This window comes from Oncorhynchus nerka, linkage group LG20 (genome assembly GCF_034236695.1).
Source record: "Oncorhynchus nerka isolate Pitt River linkage group LG20, Oner_Uvic_2.0, whole genome shotgun sequence".
NCBI classification, from domain to species: domain Eukaryota; kingdom Metazoa; phylum Chordata; class Actinopteri; order Salmoniformes; family Salmonidae; genus Oncorhynchus; species Oncorhynchus nerka.
Genome location: NC_088415.1, coordinates 70,141,616 through 70,162,065, shown reverse-complemented (window position 1 = coordinate 70,162,065; position 20,450 = coordinate 70,141,616). Strand labels below are relative to the sequence as shown.

Sequence of the window (20,450 nt, the reverse complement as noted above, 5' to 3'; positions counted from 1 at the left end):
CGCTGAGCTGGATGTAACACTGAGCTGGATGTAACTCTGAGCCGGATGCTGGATGTAACTCTGAACTGGATGTAACTCTGAGCCGGATGCTGGATGTAACTCTGAACCGGATGCTGGATGTAACTCTGAGCTGGATGCTGGAAATAACTCTGTGCCGGATGTTGGATGTAAGCATTTCCTGGTAAGGTCTACAACTGTTGTATTCGGGCTCCCGAGTGGCGCAGTGGTCTAAGGCACTGCATCGTAGTGCTAGAGATGTCGCTACAGACCCTGGTTTGATCCCGGGCTGTATCACAACCGGCTGTTTTTGTGAGTCCCATAGGGCAGTGCACAATTGGCCCAGCATTGTCCGGGTTATGGCAAGGTTTGGCCGGAGTAGGCCGTCATTGTAAATAAGAAATATTTCTAAACTGACTTGCCTAGTTAAATAAAAATATAATAATAAAAGAATGTGACAAATCAAATTTGATTTGAAGTCTGAGCCGGATGTAACTTTCAGCTGGATGCTGTATGTAACTGAGCTGGATGCTGAATGTTACTCTTAGCCGGACGTAACTGATCTGGATGCTATGCAGGAAGTTTTAACTCTGAGCTGGATGCTCTACTGGATGTAACATCAAGCATCCAGACCCAGCTCAGTGTTACAGATCCTACTGCCAAAATCCATCTTACTCCATTTTCTCCCACTGCCAGCCTTCCTCTCATAATATTTGGTGGTGAGTGGAAGGGGAACCATCTGGCTGATTGTTATACTTGTACCTGTAGCCTGGTTCATCAAACTATGCCAGAGCAGGACCCATAAAACCATATTAAAATTACAGGATGTTTTAGAATATGACGTCACGAATTGTTTTCTGTTGTAGTAGGGGTATACATCATCATCAATCAGTTTTCCTTAGAAATTTTACAATCTCACAAACCAAGCTGTGACATGGAACAAAATGGCCTTATTATCCGCCGACCGTATACGGAACGTTAAATTCCACACTCAAATTCCATGGGACATCTTTCTGTGAACGCAGATTTATGAAGTGTTATTTCTATACACTGCCGCAGCTATTGTTGTGGCAGTGAAAGTAAATAATTTAGAGGGAAAGGGGATTTGTTTTAGAAAGGGGATTTTCCAATACTCTACTCGGATTATAAACGTAATATTTGTGTCTAATTTGCACTGTTGTCTTTGATTTGGAGCCAAGAACGAGCACTACTGCTACTGGACGATGGTAAACTAACGTCAGCTAGCTACGTTCGCTTGTTAGCTAGCTAGTGCAGTAGCTAAGCATAGCTAGCTACACATATCACAAGTGAACTTTGAAATGATTGTACCTATTTAGCTAGCTAGGTTAGCTAACTGGTTATAAACTGAACGCGCACTAGACTATGTTGTATTGTGTTTATACAGTGAACACCGACTGGCTGTCTTATCTCGTCTGCCTTCTGCGGACAGCTAACTTCGCTAGCTAGCATTGCGCCCGAACAACAGGCCTCATTTCTCGCAGTAACGTTAGTTAGCTATATATCATGTTAGTACTAGCCAGTGCCCTCTGTTAGCTAAATAACAGTTGTCAATGAAAATGTGTAGTTTGTCTTGTTATCGAGTAGTTATTTGGTTTTTACTAGCTAGCTACATACAAATAATGCAAATAATGCTAGCGTTAGCTAGTCCAAACCATTATTAACTGCTATTGTTGCTTACGCTTCACTGACCAGGTTAATATTAACGTACAGGTTTAGCCATGGCATGATAAAGCTAGTTAGTTACAAACTCAGAAGTTTCCCTGGATAGCTAGATCGTGCCGGAAGACTGTACAGGTGTAACTATATAGCCAGATAAAGTTACTGTAGCTAACGTTAGCTACAACGATGTTGCCTTTGGCTAGCTACCTACTAGTTATCAATATTAACAGTTGTGCAACTGACAGTGAGCTATGGAGCTAGCTAACAATAGACAGAGAATAGATATGTGACGACGTATTGCAAGCCAGGCATTCAAAGATTGTCACTTAGCTGATAGGCAACAACAATCATTTTGCCCAAACGTTATTATCCCTATGATCATGTAGCTTCCTCTTTGCTGCCAACTGTCCGACGTTTCATTTATTTATTTGTTGAACTGGATTAGTGTCACTGTTTCAGAACGTTGTTATGCAGCAACCTACCTTTACTGTACAAATGCTAGTTCCCTCCATCCATAGCCCCACACCACTTTGAGAGGTTAGGCTACCTCTTTCTAGTGAGTTATCTTCATCTGTTGCCATGGTTACAGAGAGCCAACCCTGTCTCTGATAAAATTATGAATAATTGAGCCTTGACTAAAGGAGTAACACATTATCTTGAACAGTTGGTTATAAAATGATTAAGCCCACCACTTATGTTACCATCTCATGTTTGTCATTCATGCAAAGTACATGCAGTGTTTCTTATTCTTATTAGATACATTTGTCTCTAGTAACCAAGGATATTATCATATACACATGTCTATGGTTGTATTCTAAGACTTAGTAGAATCTACATTTAAAAAAGTGCGTGCATATTTGCATACATAAACACAGTAATGAAACAAGATCAGGTTAGGCCTACGTCCATCTTGAAATCATAATTCTGTGCTCTTGTCTCCTTTTAAATCATGGTTGTAATTTTTCTTTGTAATTTCTCTACCTTCAATGTATTATTAAATTATACTTGAAGGATGTCCTTCTCCATGCCGGAAATCAGCCCCGCCATGCACATGGTAAACAGAAGCCGAGGGCAGCTGGGTTTAGGTTTCAAGCTGAAGGAAAGCCCAATCCAGTCAGCCATATTCCCCCCAGGCATCGCTGCACTGCGGTGGACAGGCACACTTACTGACACTGTATTAAAGTTACAATATTCAGAACCAGTGAAGGTCAGACCTCAAGCCCAGCTGCTAGGTCCTGATCAATGGGAGGCTGGAGTCAATATAACACTGACTAAGCTAATCTCTTACAATATGTCATTCATTAGTACCTGTCTAGAGAGCAGCTTTGTGTGGCAGGGGAATTATTCCAATCATTTTGCTGTGTAGTGTAGTCTATAATGGAAACAGTTTCAAAATAATGCATATATTGATGAGCTAATTGATTTTTTCAAAATTTTATCTTACACTTCAGAGTCTGCACTATGTGACTTATACAAATGTATGCTCCTTTCTTACAATGTTTTTTGTTGTGTGTGTGTTTGCAGGTCTCTTGGCAGGGTGCTCTCCTGATTGCTACTTGAAGGGGGTCTTCCAATATTGTCTGCCACTCTGAAGAGAAGACCCCACCTTGTCTTGTGTTGGATTGTGGCCTCTCTCTTCATCACCTTATGGAGGAGTAGCTCTTGACAGTTTCATTACACACGATAAAACAAAACGTGACACAGCAACTGATAAGAGAGCAACAACAAGCAAAGAGACAATGTCCTCCAACAGAAGCCAGAACCCTCATGGGCTCAAACAGATTGGCCTAGACCAGATCTGGGACGACCTGCGAGCAGGAATACAGCAGGTGTACACCAGACAGAGCATGGCCAAAGCACGATACATGGAACTCTACACGTATCCTTCCCCATAGATGCACTGCAAGGCTTCTCTGACTAATGTACTTCCTAATGTACTTCCCGGTGTGTTTATTAAGGGGCATAGCTAACGGGTGGTTTCTATGCCTGGTTAGTCAAACAAAATGGCAAAGCTGGAAAAAATGCATTTTATGTTTTTTTGGCACAGGTTTGCATCAGTTTGAAGCATAATTGGGGAAAATCAATTTGTCAGTATTTTCAGTTTCTACATTTATGTTGTTGCCTTAACCCACCACCCAGACATGTTTATAACTACTGTACCAGTGTGCACCAGTCTAATCAGGCCCGTGGGGCAGGGCCCCCGCCATCCAAACCCTCCAAAAAGGCCCCCACCCCAGGAGGGGCCCAGTTTGTGGGCCTGGAGCTCTACAAGAGACTCAAGGAATTCCTCAAGAACTACCTGACCAACCTGCTCAAGGTAATGTTCTTTCCTGTACCTTTTTAAATGGACTGAGGTTAATGAAGTGACTGAATTAATTGAATACTGGGTAATTCTCCGTAAGCCCTTTCAAAAGAGGTTAAAGGAAGCATATGAAATATTCTACCACGTTTTCTTGCTTATCTTTAACTAAATATCAGTTTCTTCTCTTCCCTCTCTTTTCCCTTCATCTGCAGGATGGAGAAGACCTGATGGATGAGAGTGTATTAAAGTTCTACACACAGCAGTGGGAAGACTACAGATTCTCCAGCAAAGTGCTGAATGGTATCTGTGCCTACCTCAACCGGCACTGGGTCCGCCGCGAGTGTGATGAGGGGCGCAAAGGGATCTATGAAATCTACTCCGTAAGACGATAGACAATACATTTCTTAACCCACATCTCATCTTAGATGGTATTCTCAACCGTATGCATCGCCCCATCCTCTCCTTTCAGCTCGCTTTGGTGACATGGAGGGAATGCCTTTTCAGACCTTTGAATAAACAAGTGAGTATCCCCTCAGATCAGCTGTGGAAAAGTTATTCCCAGTCTTAGTTGATTAGTGAGTAGATTGTGATAATGTACATTTTGTTGAAGGCATTTACCCTACATTTCTTTCCCCCCGCAACTAAGGTCACAAATGCTGTATTGAAGCTCATCGAGAAGGAACGAAACGGAGAGACCATCAACACCAGGCTTATCAGTGGAGTCGTCCAATCCTACGGTAGGTCCTGGCATATTTTAGTTGTGTGTTGGTCAACCAATATGAAACTATTGTGATTTCATGGCTCTGACAGTGGAGTTGTGTGTCTTTTAGTTGAGTTGGGCCTCAATGAGGATGATGCCTTTGCCAAAGGCCCCACATTGTCGGTCTACAAAGAGTACTTTGAGACTCAGTTCTTGGCGGACACCGAGCGCTTCTACACACGAGAGAGCACAGAGTTCCTGCAACAAAACCCTGTTACTGAGTACATGAAGAAGGTAGGTTATCAAACCTGTGCATCGAGCGAAATGGTAGCTGTATCTGTGGCCTTTGTTTAGTGTAAAAATGTTAACCGAATCCTTTTTTCTCTCTCCATCTCTATCCGTCTCCCTCTGCTCTCTTTTTCTCCTTCTCTGTCTCTCAGGCGGAGGCACGTCTTTTGGAGGAGCAGCGGAGGGTGCAGGTGTACCTCCATGAGAGCACGCAGGACGAGCTGGCCCGCAAGTGTGAGCAGGTGCTCATCGAGAAGCACCTGGAGATTTTCCACACAGAGTTCCAGAATCTTCTGGACGCTGACAAAAATGAAGGTACAGAGGAGAGTCCAGATGGCAATTGCCAGACGTGCCTTTTTGCTTTGTGTACTTTCCATAAATTTGTACACAGTGTACAAAACATTAGGAACACCTGCTCATTCCATGAAAGACTGACCAGATGAAAGCTATGGTCCCTTACTGATGTCTCTTGTTATTAAATCAACTTCAATCGGTGTGGATGAAGGGGACAAAAACGCATTAAAGAAGGATTTTTAAGCCTTGACAATTGAGACATGGATTGTGTATGTTTGCCATTCAGTTAGTGAATGGGCAAGACAAAATATTTAAGTGTCTATGAACGGGGTATGGTAGTAGGTGCCGGGCCCACCAGTTTGAGTGTGTCAAGAACTGCAACGTTGCTGGGTTTTTCACACTCAACAGTTTCTGGTGTATATCAAGAATGGTCCACCAACCAAAAGACATCCAGTCAACAACTTGACACAACTGTGGGAAGCATTGCAGTCAACATGGGCCAGCATTCCTGTGGAACGCTTTCGACACCTTGTAGAGTCCATGCCCTGACGAATTGAGGCTTTCCTGAGGGCAAAACTCAATATTAGGAAGGTGTTTCTAATGCTTTGTACACTATGTATGTCCTTTTATATGTACTTTCCATGTGAGCTTTGGCTTTGTAAATGTATGTTTGTGGTTATCACCATTTATTCTCATATATATTTATATATATCTCTGTGCAGACCTTGGGCGGATGTACAATTTGGTGTCCCGGATCACTGATGGGTTGGGAGAGCTGAAGAAACTCCTGGAGACGCACATATACAACCAGGGCCTTGCTGCTATAGAGAAGTGTGGAGAAGCGGCTCTCAATGTAAGAACTACAGTGGCTAAAATAGTGACATTTACGCATACTTTTTACCCAAAGGTTCACATCTTTATTGGATTCATCTGAGACACTCTCTCCAGTTCACTTGGGTTATCCTTGACTTTATTGTTTTCATTTACTTCACCACAGGATCCCAAAATGTATGTCCAGACCATCTTAGACGTCCACAAAAAGTATAATGCTTTAGTAATGTCAGCGTTCAACAACGACGCTGGTTTTGTTGCTGCTCTGGACAAGGTATGGTCAAATGTTACTATATTTTGTGGTGTAAGAGGTTTTCATATGGTGTCACGCACACTGTTGCTGTTAAGTTTGAACTGTTTTTTTTCCAGGCCTGTGGACGCTTCATAAACAACAATGCTGTGACCAAGATGGTGCAGTCGTCCAGCAAATCCCCAGAGCTGCTGGCTAGATACTGTGACTCTCTGTTGAAGAAGAGGTGTGTCACTCAGTCTCTCCTCTGATGCATTCACCCAATACATAACTCCAGACCCACAGTTTGATATTCAAGTCTACGCACACCTGAGGGCAGTAGCCTGCACTCCAGTATTGCTATTGACTTTTGCTCTGAAACGGTTCACATTGACATTGATTTTAAATGAAATTCTTTATTTCGCACAGCTCAAAGAACCCAGAGGAGGCAGAGCTGGAAGACACACTAAACCAAGTGGTAAGTTGGGGGACTGCTTTTTCTCAAGTGTTCAGCTGTCACACTGGCCATGTCTGAATACACATACTAGCGTACTACATACTTAAACTGCATATTATGTACTCATTGTCGCATACTATTCAGCACATACTGTTTAGTAAAAAAGTATGCAATATGCCACGGCCGCCATACGGTAGCGGCTCCTGGTTGGGTGAGACGGGGCCGAGTGCGGGTGGATTTTTGCAAATTCAACAGACATGAGGTGCGTTCGGTTAGCTTAAACGTTTGCCACATTGCAGAATGGTTGGTACTGAACGACACGTTTCCCAAAACGTTCTTGAACAGACTTTGAGGTACGTTTGGCGAGGTGTGGCTTGAAGCAATGAGTGACGTATTTAATGGGCAGTAGCCAGGCTGACAGCGTTCCACAACCCAACTCCTCCCGATTTGTCAACTGGTCGGAATCTTGTTTCCGTTCAATCGAATGTTCCAGAACATAGAAACATACTGACCGTGGCCCTGCATCGTATTAACGAGCCTGACAATGGCTAAATTCCAATTTGATTAATTTCTCTAAACGCTGAGTAGAGTAGGAATGAAGTTAGAGGCCTACTCAGGCTGTTTAAAGGCAGACTATCACATTCAATCTTTACTGTAGCCCATATAGTCCATCTATCCTATTTATATTGAACAAAAATATAAATGCAACATGCAACAATTCCAAAGATGTTACTGACAGGCTGACTACCTGTTATGTGAGTGCAGCAAGGAGCCACGGTCAGGTGAAAGCCAGCATTAAACGTATCTTATAAAAAACAATCAATCTTAACATAATCACTAGTTAACTACACGTGGTTGATGATATTACTAGTTTATCTAGGTTGTCCTGCGTTGTATATAATCGATGCGGTGCCTGTTAATTTATCATGAATCATAGCCTACCTCGCCAAATGGGTGATTTAACAAGCTTATTCGTGAAAAAAGCACTATCGTTGCACCAATGTGTACCTAACTATATACACCAACACCTTTCTTAAAATCAATACACAGAAGTATATATTTTTTAAACCTGCATATTTAGTTAAAAGAAATTCAGGTTAGCAGGCAATATTAAACTAGGGAAATTGTGTCACTTCTCTTGCGTTCATTGCACGCAGAGTCAGGGTGTATGCAACAGTTTGAGCCGCCTGGCTCGTTGCGAACTAATTTGCCAGAATTTTACGTAATTATGACATAACATTGAAGGTTGTGCAATGTAACAACAATATTTAGACTTATGGATGCCACCCGTTAGATAAAATAAGGAACAGTTCCGTATTTCACTGAAAGAATAAACGTTTTGTTTTCAAAATGATAGTTTCCGGATTTGACCATATTAATGACCTACGGCTCGTATTTCTGTGTGTTGTTATATTATAATTAAGTCTATGATTTGATAGATCAGTCTGACTGAGTGTGGTAGGCAGCAGCAGGCTCGTAAGCATTCTTTCAAACAGCACTTTACTGCGTTTGCCAGCAGCTCTTCGCAATGCTTCAAGCATTGCGCTGTTTATGACTTCAAGCCTATCAACTCCCGAGATTAGGCTGGCAATACTAAAGTACCTATTAGAACATCCAATAGTTAAAGGTATATGAAATACAAATGGTATAGAGAGAAATAGTCCTATAATAACTACAACCTAAAACGTCTTACCTGGGAATATTGAAGACTCATGTTAAAAGGAACCACCAGCTTCCATATGTTCTCATGTTCTGATCATGGAACTTAAACGTTTGCTTTTTTACATGGCACATATTGCACTTTTACATTCTTCTCCAGCACTTTGTTTTTGCATTATTTAAAACAAATGGAACATGTTTCATTATTTATTTGAGACTAAATTGATTTTATTGATGTATTATATTAAGATAAAATAAAAGTGTTCATACAAATATAATATATAAAATATCGGCCGATTAATCGGTAGCAGCTTTTTTTTTGGTCATCCAATAATCGGTATCTGCATTGAAAAATCATAATCGGTCGACCTCTACTGGGAATACAGTTATGTATCTGTTGTTCACAGATACTTAAAAAATACTGAGCCTCACAAAGGAGCCTTAGGATTCGTCATGGTATTTTTGTGCTTTCAAATTGCCAATCGATAAAACGCAATTGTGTTCATTGTCCGTAGCTTATGCCTGCCCATACCATAACCCCACCACCATGGGGCACTCTGTTCAAAGTGTTGACATTAGCAAACTGCTCACCCACACGACGCCATACACATGGTCTGTGGTTGTGAGGCTGGTTGGACGTACTGCCAAATTCTCTAAAATGATGTTGGAGGCGGCTTATGGTAGAGAAATTAACATTAAATTCTCTGGCAACTTTCTTTGATGGACATTCCTGCAGTCAGCATGCCAATTGTACGCTCTCTCAAAACTTGAGACATCTGTGGCATTGTGTTGTGACAAAAATGCACATTTGAGTGTATTTTTATTGTCCCCAACATAAGGTGCCCCTGTGTAGTGATCAATAATCAGCTTGTTGATATGCCACACCTGTCAGGTGGATGGATTATCTTGGAAAATGAGAAATTATCACAACAGGGAAGTAAACATAATTGTGCACAACATTTGAGAGAAGTAAGCTTTTGTGCATTTGAAACATTTCTGGGATCTTTTATTTCAGCTAATGAAAACATGGAATCAGCACTATACATGTTGCATTTACATTTTTGTTCAGTGTAAAAAGGACTGAAGACAAAAAACAATAATTTGGTTCCATTTCAGCATATTTATTAGTGAAACCAAAGTGCTGTAACATATAAATTAAATAGAATAGCCTATTACACGCACAAACCTTTCGGATGTTCAAATCAAAATGCTATTGCACAAAAAAACATGGACAGTCGGGAACCGCTGGACAGCAACATAATAAACTAAAGCACTGGAAAGTGTGCATCAAATTCCAGAGACGAAATAAGTATAACATCCTGGCATTTTTATACTTGATTTTTGAAAAGTCACATACTATAACACATGGTATTTTCGCATGCTGAGAATGCGTCATGCGCGATTGCGTTATTTCCCACTATTTGTTGATTTCGGTAGCACCTCTCAATATCTAATTGATCAGCTTTTGTCAAAAGCCGAAATTAGTATGACATCAGTGCTTTTAAAGTATACTTTATTTTTTAAACGTTGCATACTATTAAACTTTATTTTTTCGCATATTCAAACAGCCTACTATTTAGGACGCAAGGATTGGTATGCCTACATGGCTACTGTCACTTCGTCTTGTTATCTGGAGTCAACAGGATGAAAACTGGGACTTCCACATCTGCCTCCCCTCCATTGCAGACCCAATCTCCTCCCCCTCCTTCAGCCTGATGTTGTATTTTAGTTGGTTTACAGTATGTGACGTGATCTCTATTCACAACCCTATATCTAACTGTTATGTGTTATTTTCCCTAGATGGTGGTCTTTAAGTACATAGAGGACAAAGATGTGTTCCAGAAGTTCTACGCCAAGATGCTGGCTAAGCGGTTAGTCCATCAGAACAGCGCCAGTGACGATGCTGAAGCCAGTATGATCTCCAAACTGAAGGTAGTACACAACTAAAATCTTGTTCACCTCATGACAATGCCTTTAATTGCCTTGAAACACATTTGATCAGTTTGCAGTTTTTATTGTGATATTGCCATTGCATTTTGATTGGTTTGTTGAATTACAAACCGTAAGATATTCTCTGGTTGCTCAGTGTTTGGACTGTGTTTTACCTGGGATCACCCCTGTTTTAATGGTTTGTCCTGCCCTCTTTCCCAACAGCAAGCGTGCGGCTTCGAGTACACCTCTAAACTCCAGCGCATGTTCCAGGACATCGGCGTCAGCAAAGACCTAAATGAACAATTCAAAAAGCACCTCACAAACTCTGAGCCTTTGGACTGTGAGTATAATGTGCAAAATGAGAGTTTCCCGATTCTGGGATTCATTATGACAGAAAGGAGTTTATTGGAAACTCGGCTACCGAGATTAATCTACAGCCCTGTGTTATCCTAACCAAACTGTAAAACAAAGAATCACTTTGAAACCAAGAACTATGGAAAGAAGATTGCTAATCTGTTTGTGTGTCTATATTCCAGTGGACTTCAGCATCCAGGTCCTCAGTTCTGGTTCCTGGCCCTTCCAGCAGTCCTGTACATTCGCTTTGCCCTCTGAGGTAAGACACACTAACAATCTCCTCCACAGTGACCCAATTAACTGACATTGATCCCTGTTTACTCACCGTTCTCTCTTTTCTTCTCCTGCCCTCATTCAGCTGGAGAGGAGTTACCAAAGGTTCACGGCCTTCTACGCCAGCAGACACAGCGGGCGCAAGCTGACCTGGCTCTACCACCTGTCCAAAGGAGAGCTGGTCACCAACTGCTTTAAGAACAGATACACTCTCCAGGCGAGTACAGCTGTTGTCTCTCTGGTCAAATAAAATGCAATAATGTCCTTTCAGACTCTCACAAGTTAGGAATATTCATTAATCAACCAACACTGTTGAACAAACATACTGGAGCCTACTGCTGTGTGCTCACTGTCAACAAGCAAAAATTCCACAAATCAACCATATGCCTGGAGCTGAGTTTCCGTTGTATCCTGTACTATAAGATGGTTTTGATATATTCCCTGTTGCTCCTCCTGTCCTCCCAGGCTTCTACCTTCCAGATGGCCATCTTACTACAATACAACACTGAGGACGTCTACACAGTGCAGCAGCTCACTGACAGCACGCAGATCAAGATAGTGAGTACTGACAACTCTAAGGGATCCAGTATACCATCGAGGACCACTTTGGAAACAAGCATTTTAATGAATACATTCAAGTGATATCCTCTGGGTCCACATTGTACATTTGTTTTATTTGTCTGTTACTCAAAATAAATGTAATTCAAAAGTTACTGTCAGACAGACCATTCTCTTTGATGGATGGTTTTTCAAAAGAAGATGTTATGCTGTGATGTGAAGATATAAGCTGAAAGCAACAGCCCACTAATTTGCTTCATACATTTTGATGAAGGTTTGTTTTTTTCCCCAACAGGACATTTTGGTGCAAGTGTTGCAAATCTTGTTGAAGTCCAAATTGCTGGTAAGTTTCGTGCCTCTTATTAGCAGACAGACAGAACAACTCCAGTTGATAGGGAATCACCATTCAGCACTGTAGAGTCTCTTTGAAAGTTTTGACCTAAGCCATGTTCTTTTGTCCAGGTCCTGGAGGATGAGAATGCAAATGTGGATGAAGTGGAGTTCAAACCAGACACCTTAATAAAACTCTTCCTGGGATACAAAAAGTGAGTGATGACACACACCATGGCTGATTCCAAATGTCACCTTATTCCCTATATAGTGCACTACGTAGGGAATCCCAATTGGGATGCAGCCCAGGTTATCAGTGTAGATCGCAACTGTACAAATGGTATAAAAAAGATATTCATAATCCCTATGATGTTACTGTACTGTAATCGATTCCATGAACTGTTGCTGATATCAGGTTTTGATTTTAATCTTGACAGCAAGAAACTTCGGGTGAACATTAACGTGCCAATGAAGACAGAGCAGAAGCAGGAGCAGGAAACCACTCACAAGAACATAGAGGAGGACAGGAAACTGCTAATACAGGTACACTGTCCATCAGTCCATCATCATGCTCTTCTGTTCACTGAAATTTACACACTCTCAGGCACTCATTAACATTCACAAAAATCGCTGTTTTATCATCCATCGTCCACAAATGACTCTAGTCTAGAATATTGTTGTTTAAGGCTGTTCTGTTGTATTCCTCCACCCTACTGTAGGCAGCCATCGTAAGAATCATGAAGATGCGTAAAGTGCTGAAACATCAGCAGCTCCTGGCAGAGGTTCTGAACCAGCTGTCATCCAGGTTTAAACCAAGAGTCCCCGTCATCAAGGTAAATTATGCATTAAATTAGGGAACATTAGATGGCAATTTACCTTCCGACTCCAGAGGATTTCATGGAACCACATACTGTAAATGCAACACTTGCCATGGTAGGAACGGTCTTGTTTGTCTTTCAGAAATGTAACAAATCTATACTGTGTTTTTACATTACGGTTGTTTCCTGTAGGTTTATGGAAACCACTTTCTGTATGCAACATCTGCCATGTTAGTAATAATGGTCATGTGTGTATGTATCTTTCAGAAATGCATCGACATCCTGATAGAGAAGGAGTACCTGGAGCGTGTCGATGGAGAGAAAGACACGTACAGCTACTTGGCTTAAAACCTTTTCATTGTTCTCCACCCTTCCTCCTTTCTTTTTTTAAGTTGTTTCTTGATTAATAAACATCATTCTTTTTGACATTTGGCCAATGTTGTCAGGAATGCGAGCACAGAAGGAGAAAAATAAAAACCATAAAGAAGAAAGAAAAGTCTTCTGAATCATCAAGGTGGTTGCTAAAGCTGGACTTCCCTTTAAACTCGGAGATTATGGGATAGCTGCTCGCCCAGTGTTTGTTTGAAGATCCCATCTGAACTGCTCAGGTTCGACAGATACATTTTGATATGTAAATATGGACAGAGACCTTTACCCCTTTATCTTAACATTACAAAAAAAAACAATCAAAACCCTTCACACCGAGGGTTGCATGCTACTGCCTATCTGCATTTAAGGAGCAAAAAGACGTAATAGGGGAGAAGCTATTGAGACACTGCTGCGTTACGTGGCAGGAGCAAATTAAGAACGTGTTTTTAAAAAAATGAGCAATTTTAGCTGCACTTCCAGAGCGCGATCTATGTGTTTGAAAAAGGCCCTTAGAAGTGTAATCTGCATTGTTACCTGCTACCAGAAAACCATTTGTATAGTGTGGTTCACTTTTTTTTTTATGTGGTAAATAAAAGTTAAAGGTTTCTGTATGCCCTCTGATGGTCTTTATTCCTTCAAAACCGATGTAAAAGTTTGGATGATATGTTAGACATTAATGGATATATACTGTGCACTGAATTTATGCTCTGTGCTCAGGCTGTCACTTTGGGGGCCAGGGCCATCATGTAATTGGGGGTGCAGGAATGAAAAATGTCACCTGGATATTTTAAGTCAGTGCTGGTTACTTGACATTACAATCCCGAAATGACATACTTAGCTGTTCATCACTAGTCATTTGTAAACTGTTAAACTCAAATAAAGCTTGTCAACAGGATAAATTGGGATTTTGTGGGTATTAAAACTGAAGGTTGCTACATGATCAGCTTTCATCAGAATGTACATTGTCACTGCAAACTAGCAGTGATGTAAAGTACTTAAATAAAAAATACTTAAATATTACTTAATTGTTTTTTAGGGGGTATCTGTACTTTACTATTTATATTTTTGACAACTTTATACTTTTACTTCACTACCATTCTTAATGAAAATGGATCTACTTTTTACTCCATGCATTTTCTCTGACACCCAAAAGTACTCATTATGTTTTGAATACTTAGCAGGACAGGAAAATGGTCTGAGTTTGAGTTTATTTTTTATTTTTACAGGGACTGCACATTAATCAACGTTTCAGTAAAAGTGCCGGTTTTAGCCAGCCGGCTAATTTTCAACCGCAGTCCCTGGGCAGGTTATTAAAAACAATTACAATATAGACAATAGCAACATAGAACAAGCAAGACATAGCAACATAGGACAAGCAAGACATAGCATACAGACAGAGCAACATAGGACAAGCAAGATGTAGCATACAGACAGCAACATAGAACAAAAAGCAGCAAGACAAAATTCATAAAAGCAACAAAGTGTTTCCACACCTCACAAGCTACAGACAACAGACAACATGGAAAGCGGCAACACACAGCTAGGGACCATGTTCACAAATCTGATTGACCTTTAGCCATGTCTTCAAGCATTTTGTGAAAGTGTGATATGTGGTGCAGTTATGTGTGTCTGATGGCAGTGTATTCCAGACATGGGAAGCTCTCACAGAGAATGCAGATTTACTAAAGGTGCTTTTCCTTTAGTCCTTTAGTCTAATTCACACACTTATCACACTGGTCATCCCTACTGCCTCTGATCTGACGGACTTACTAAACACATGCTTCGTTTGTAAATTATATCTGAGGGTTGTTGGAGCGTGCCCCTGGCTATCCGTAAATGAAAAAAGACACAAATGGTGCTGTCTGGTTAGCTTAATATAAGGAATTTGAAATTAATTATACTTTTGCTTTTGATACTTAAGTATATTTTAGCAAAACTTTTAGACTTACCCAAGTAGGGTTTTACTGGGTAACTCACTTTTACTTGAGTCATTTTCCATTACGTATTTGTACTTTTACTCAAGTATGATAATTGGGTACTTTTTCCACAACTAGCTGCACTTCGTTTCATTTGACCTATTTTTCAATTGTCATTTGTATATATCCATAAAAATGATACCAGCTGATTCATGATTTCGACTGGTTGAGAAACGCTGCCTTCCTGTTTATCTCGTCCCGACACGTTCATTACTACGAGACAGATGGAGATCAAATTTGAATATTTTAACAATTTTGCAACGTCGGAGAGACAGACAGCAAGGTTAATACAAACGGGGGTACCGGTTATTTGAGCTACTATGCACTTGTAGGTAGAGTTATTAAAGTGACTATGCATAGATGACAACAGAGAGTAGCAGTGGTGTAAAGAGGGGGGGCACTGCAATAGTCTGGGTAGCCATTTGACTAGATTCAGTTCAGGAGTTTTATGGCTTGGGGGTACAAGCTGTTTAGAAGCCTCTTGAACCTAGACTTGGCGCTCAGCTGCCGTGCGGTAGCAGAGAGAACAGTATGACTAGGGTGACTGGAGTCTGACCATTTTTAGGGCCTTCCTCTAACACCGCCTGGTATAGAGGTCCTGGATGGCAGGAAGCTTGGCCCCAGTGTTGTATTGGACCGTTCGCACTACCGTCTGTACTGACTTGCTGTCGGAGGCCGAGCGGTTGCCAGATCAGGCAGTGATACAAACCAGTCAGGATGCTCTCGATGTTGCAGCTGTAGAACCTTTTGAGGATCTGATGACCCATGCCAACATCTTTTCAATCTCCTGAGGGGAAATAGGTTTTGGCATGCCCTCTTCACGACAGTCTTGGTGTGCTTGGACCATGTCAGTTTGTTGGTGATGTGGAAACCAAGGAACTTGAAGCGCTCAACCTGCTCTACTGCAGCCCCGTCGATGAGAACGGGGGTGTGCTCTGTCCTCTTTTTCCTGTAGTCCACAATCATCTCATTTGTCTTGATCACGTTGGAAAGAGGTTGTTGACCTGGCACCACATGGCCAGGTCTCTGACCCCCTCCCTATAGGCTGTCTCATCGTTGTCAGTGATCAGGCCAACCACTGTTGTGTCATCGACAAATTTAATGATGGTGTTGGAGTCGTGCCTGGCCGTGCAGTCATGAGTGAAAAGGGAGTACAGGAGCACGAACCCCTGAGGAACCCCTGTGTTGAGGATCAGTGTGGCGGATGTGTTGTTACCTACCCTTACCACCTGGGGTCGGCCCGTCAGGAAGTCCAGGATCCAGTTGCATAGGGAGGTGTTTAGTCCCAGTGACCTTAGCTTATTGATGAGCTTTGAGTGCACTATGGTGTTGAACACTGAGCTGTAGTCAATGAATAGCATTCTCACATAGGTGTTCCTTTTGTCCAGGTGGGAAAAGGCCGTGTGGGGTGCAATGGAGATTGCATCATCATCTGTGGATCTGTTGGGGCGGTATGCAAATTGGAGTGGGTCTAGGGTTTCTGGGATAATGGTGTTGATGTGAGCCATGACCAGCCTTTCAAAGCACTTCATGGCTCCAGATGTGAGTGCTCTGCTTAAAACATGTTGGTATTACAGACTCAGACAGGGAGAGGTTGAAAATGTCAGTGAAGACACTTGCCAGTTGGTCAGCGCATGCTCGGAGTACATGTCCTTGTAATCCGTCTGGTACTGTGGCCTTGTGAATGTTGACCTGTTTAAAGGTCTTACTCACATCAGCTGTGTGATCACACAGTCTTCCGGAACAGCTTGTGCTCTCATGCATGTTACAATGTTATTTGCCTCGAAGCGAGCATAGAAGTTATTTAGCTCGTCTGGTAGGCTCGTGTCACTGGGCAGCTCTTGGCTGTGCTTCCCTTTGTAGTCTGTAATGGTTTTTAAGCCCTGCCACATCCGACGAGTGTCAGAGCCGGTGTAGTACGATTCGATCTTAGTCCTGTATTGACGCTTTGCCTGTTTTATGGTTCATCGGAGGGCATATTGGGATCCCTTATAAGCTTCCGGGTTAGAGTCGTGCTCCTAGAAAGCGGCAGCTCTAGCCTTTAGCTCAGTGCGGATGCTGCCTGTAATCCATGGCTTCTGGTTGGGGTATGTACGTACAGTCACTGTGAGGATGATGTCATCACTCATTGATGAAGCCAATGACAGATGTGGTGTTCTCCTCAATGCCATCGGAGGAATCCCGGAACATATTCCAGTCTGTGCTAGCAAAACAGTGTTAGCATCTGCTTCCTCTGACCACTTTTTTATTGATCTAGTCACTGGTGCTTCCTGCTTTAGTTTTTGCGTGTAAGCAGGAATCAGGAGGGTACAATTATGGTCAGATTTGCCAAATGGAGGGCGAGGGAGAGCTTTGTATGCGTCTCTGTGTGTGGAGTATAGGTGGTCCAGAGTTCTTTTTCCTCAGGTTGCACATTTAACATGCTGATAGAAATGTAGTAAAATGGATTTAAGTTTCCCTGCATTAAAGTCCCCGGCAACTAGGAGCGCAGTCTCTAAGTGAGCATTTTCTTGTTTGCTTATGGCGGAACACAGCTCATTCAATGCTGTGTTGGGGGTGGAAGGTCCTATATACAGTGGGGCAAAAAAGTATTTAGTCAGCCACCAATTGTGCAAGTTCTCCCACTTAAAAAGATGAGAGAGGCCTGTAATTTTCATCATAGGTACACTTCAACTATAACAGACAAAATTAGAAAAAAAATCCAGAAAATCACATTGTAGGATTTTCAATGAATTTATTTGCAAATTATGGTGGAAAATAAGTATTTGGTCACCTACAAACAAGCAAGATTTCTGGCTCTCACAGACATGTAACTTCTTCTTTAAGAGGCTCCTCTGTCCTCCACTCGTTACCTGTATTAATGGCACCTGTTTGAACTTGTTATCAGTATAAAAGACACCTGTTCACAACCTCAAACAGTCACACTCCAAACTCCACTATGGCCAAGACCAAAGAGCTGTCAAAGGACACCAGAAACAAAATTGTAGCCTGCACCAGGCTGGGAAGACTGAATCTGCAATAGGTAAGCAGCTTGGTTTGAAGAAATCAACTGTGGGAGCAATTATTAGGAAATGGAAGACATACAAGACCACTGATAATCTCCCTCGATCTGGGGCTCCACACAAGATCTCACCCCGTGGGGTCAAAATGATCACAAGAATGGTGAGCAAAAATCCCAGAACCACACAGGGGGACCTAGTGAATGTCCTGCAGAGAGCTGGGACCAAAGTAACAAAGCCTACCATCAGTATATGTTATATATACAGTTTATATGATATGAGCGGGACCTCAGCTCTAATTAAGACACTAACAGATTACAGACGGTAGGCAATTAAGGTCACAATTATGAAAACTTAGGACACTAAAGAGGCCTTTCTACTAACTCAGAAAAACACCTAAAGAAAGATGCCCAGGGTCCCTGCTCATCTGTGTGAACGTGCCTTAGGCATGCTGCAAGGAGGCATGAGGACTGCAGATGTGTCCAGGGCAATACATTGCAATGTCCGTACTATGAGATGCCGAAGAGCGCGCTACAGGGAGACAGGACGGACAGCTGATCGTCCTCGCAGTGGCAGACCACGTGTAACAACACCTGCAAAGGATCGGTACATCCGAACATCACACCCGCGGGACAGGTACAGGATGGCAACAACTGCCCGAGTTACACCAGGAAAGCATAATCCCTCCATCAGTGTTCAGACTGTCTACAATAGGCTGAGAGAGGCTATAATGAGGGCTTGTAGGCCTGTTGTAAGGAAGGTCCTCACCAGACATCACCAGCAACAACGTCACCTATGGGCACAAACCCACCGTCGCTGGACCAGACAGGACTGGAAGAAGTGCTCTTCACTGACGAGTCATAGTTTTGTCTCACCAGGGGTGATGGTCGGCGTTTACACCGAGGCCTGTACTCTGGAGTGGGATTGATTTGGAGGTGGAGGGTCCGTCATGGTCTGGGGCGGTGTGTCACAGCATCATCGGACTGAGTTTGTCGTCATTGCAGGCAATCTCAATGCTGTGTGTTACAGGGAAGACATCCTCCTCCCTCATGTGGTACCCTTCCTGCTGGCTCATCCTGACATGACCCTCCAACATGACAATGCCACCAGCTATACTGCTCGTTCTGTGCGTAATTTTCCTGAAAGACAGGAATGTCAGTGTTCTGCCATGGCCAGCGAAGAGCCTGGATCTCAATCCCATTGAGCACGTCTGGGACCGGTTGGATTGGAGGGTGAGGGCTAAGGCCATTCCCCCCAGAAATGTCTGGAAACTTGCAGGTGCCTTGGTGGAAGAGTGGGGTAACATCTCACAGCAAGAACTGGCAAATCTGTTGCAGTCTATGAGGAGGAGATGCACTACAGTACTTAATGCAGCTGGTGGCCACACCAGATACTGACTGTTACTTTTGATTTTGACCCCCCCCCCCCCCCCCCCCTTTGTTCAGGGACACATAATTCCATTTCTGTTAGTCACATGTTAGTGGAAATTGTTTAGTTTATGTCTCAGTTGTTGAATCTTGTTATGTTCATACAAATATTTACACGTTAAGTTTGCTGAAAATAAATGCAGTTGACAGTGAGAGGATGTTCCTTTTTTTGCTGAGTTTATATACCCACCAAATATTCAACTAGGATTATTTTTTAATTTTTTTAAATGGACATTTTTTAACTATAAAAACGGTTTCAAATCGAACTCGTCATTAAGGCCAAGAGGAGACCGTGTGTTGAGCCTTTCCTAAATTAGCCATGGATGGAGATAGGGATTTGGCCATACTGGCCAATTAATATAATGGCTATTCTGATCCAACCATAAATTCATACATTGTGCCCCTCTCCTGAGAGGAATGGAAGTTCAATATATAGCGAGATGTTGAAGGCTAATGTTAACTAGCTAACATTGACCATGAAAGGAAGTTAGGCTAGCGAGCAAGCATTTTAGCCAGGTTGCCTAGGACAACAAAAAATAAAAGCATGTGCTGTATGACTGAGTCAACATGATTTGTTGTACTTGCACAATGCACTCACGTGCAGAAATCAGAACCATGGACAGCCACATCATATTTAGCATACATTGATTGGACTAAATTGTTTAGTCCAGTCATAGGTGATTTGATGAGGTTGAAGTTGAAATAGTGCTGCGATAGTGGAGGCAGCTTGTATTGGTCACATACACATATTTAGCAGATGTTATTGCAGCGAAATGTTTGTGTTCCGAGCTCCAACAGTGCAGTAGTATAACAATTCACAACAATACACACAAATCTAAAAGTAAAAGAACAGTTAAAACGGTTATAAAATGCACTGCCTAACCTGAAAAAAAAAACATTTTTAATATTCCTTGTTGCAGGGAATGACGAGATCAAGCGTGGAATCCTACTGATTCTCTCTGGCTGTGTTGGCAAGA

General features: G+C 42.1%; 1 protein-coding gene across 1 annotated transcript; it reads left to right on the top strand.

Moving 5' to 3' along the window:
• Nucleotides 1-1,004: 1,004 nt before the first annotated feature.
• On the top strand, nucleotides 1,005-13,682 carry LOC115103042 (cullin-1). Its single transcript, XM_029623628.2, has 22 exons — nucleotides 1,005-1,223; nucleotides 3,202-3,556; nucleotides 3,817-3,994; nucleotides 4,192-4,359; nucleotides 4,449-4,499; nucleotides 4,626-4,716; nucleotides 4,810-4,973; nucleotides 5,120-5,282; nucleotides 5,984-6,114; nucleotides 6,259-6,366; nucleotides 6,462-6,568; nucleotides 6,751-6,799; nucleotides 10,238-10,369; nucleotides 10,592-10,709; nucleotides 10,906-10,982; nucleotides 11,082-11,213; nucleotides 11,462-11,554; nucleotides 11,850-11,897; nucleotides 12,017-12,099; nucleotides 12,322-12,427; nucleotides 12,604-12,717; nucleotides 12,970-13,682. Exons 2-22 carry the CDS (start codon nucleotides 3,417-3,419, stop codon nucleotides 13,048-13,050), a joined length of 2,334 nt encoding a protein of 777 aa, XP_029479488.1. The 5' UTR covers nucleotides 1,005-1,223; nucleotides 3,202-3,416; the 3' UTR covers nucleotides 13,051-13,682.
• Nucleotides 13,683-20,450: the final 6,768 nt, after the last annotated feature.

What these genes read in the sequence shown, in the direction of transcription:
- LOC115103042 (XM_029623628.2), top strand. Translation starts at nt 3,417, where the DNA reads ATGTCCTCCAACAGAAGCCAGAACCCTCATGGGCTCAAACAGATTGGC. An exon ending in CGATACATGGAACTCTACAC is followed by an intron (nt 3,557 to 3,816) that starts GTATCCTTCCCC and finishes CCCACCACCCAG; the next exon opens with ACATGTTTATAACTACTGTA. An exon ending in TTACTGAGTACATGAAGAAG is followed by an intron (nt 4,974 to 5,119) that starts GTAGGTTATCAA and finishes TCTGTCTCTCAG; the next exon opens with GCGGAGGCACGTCTTTTGGA.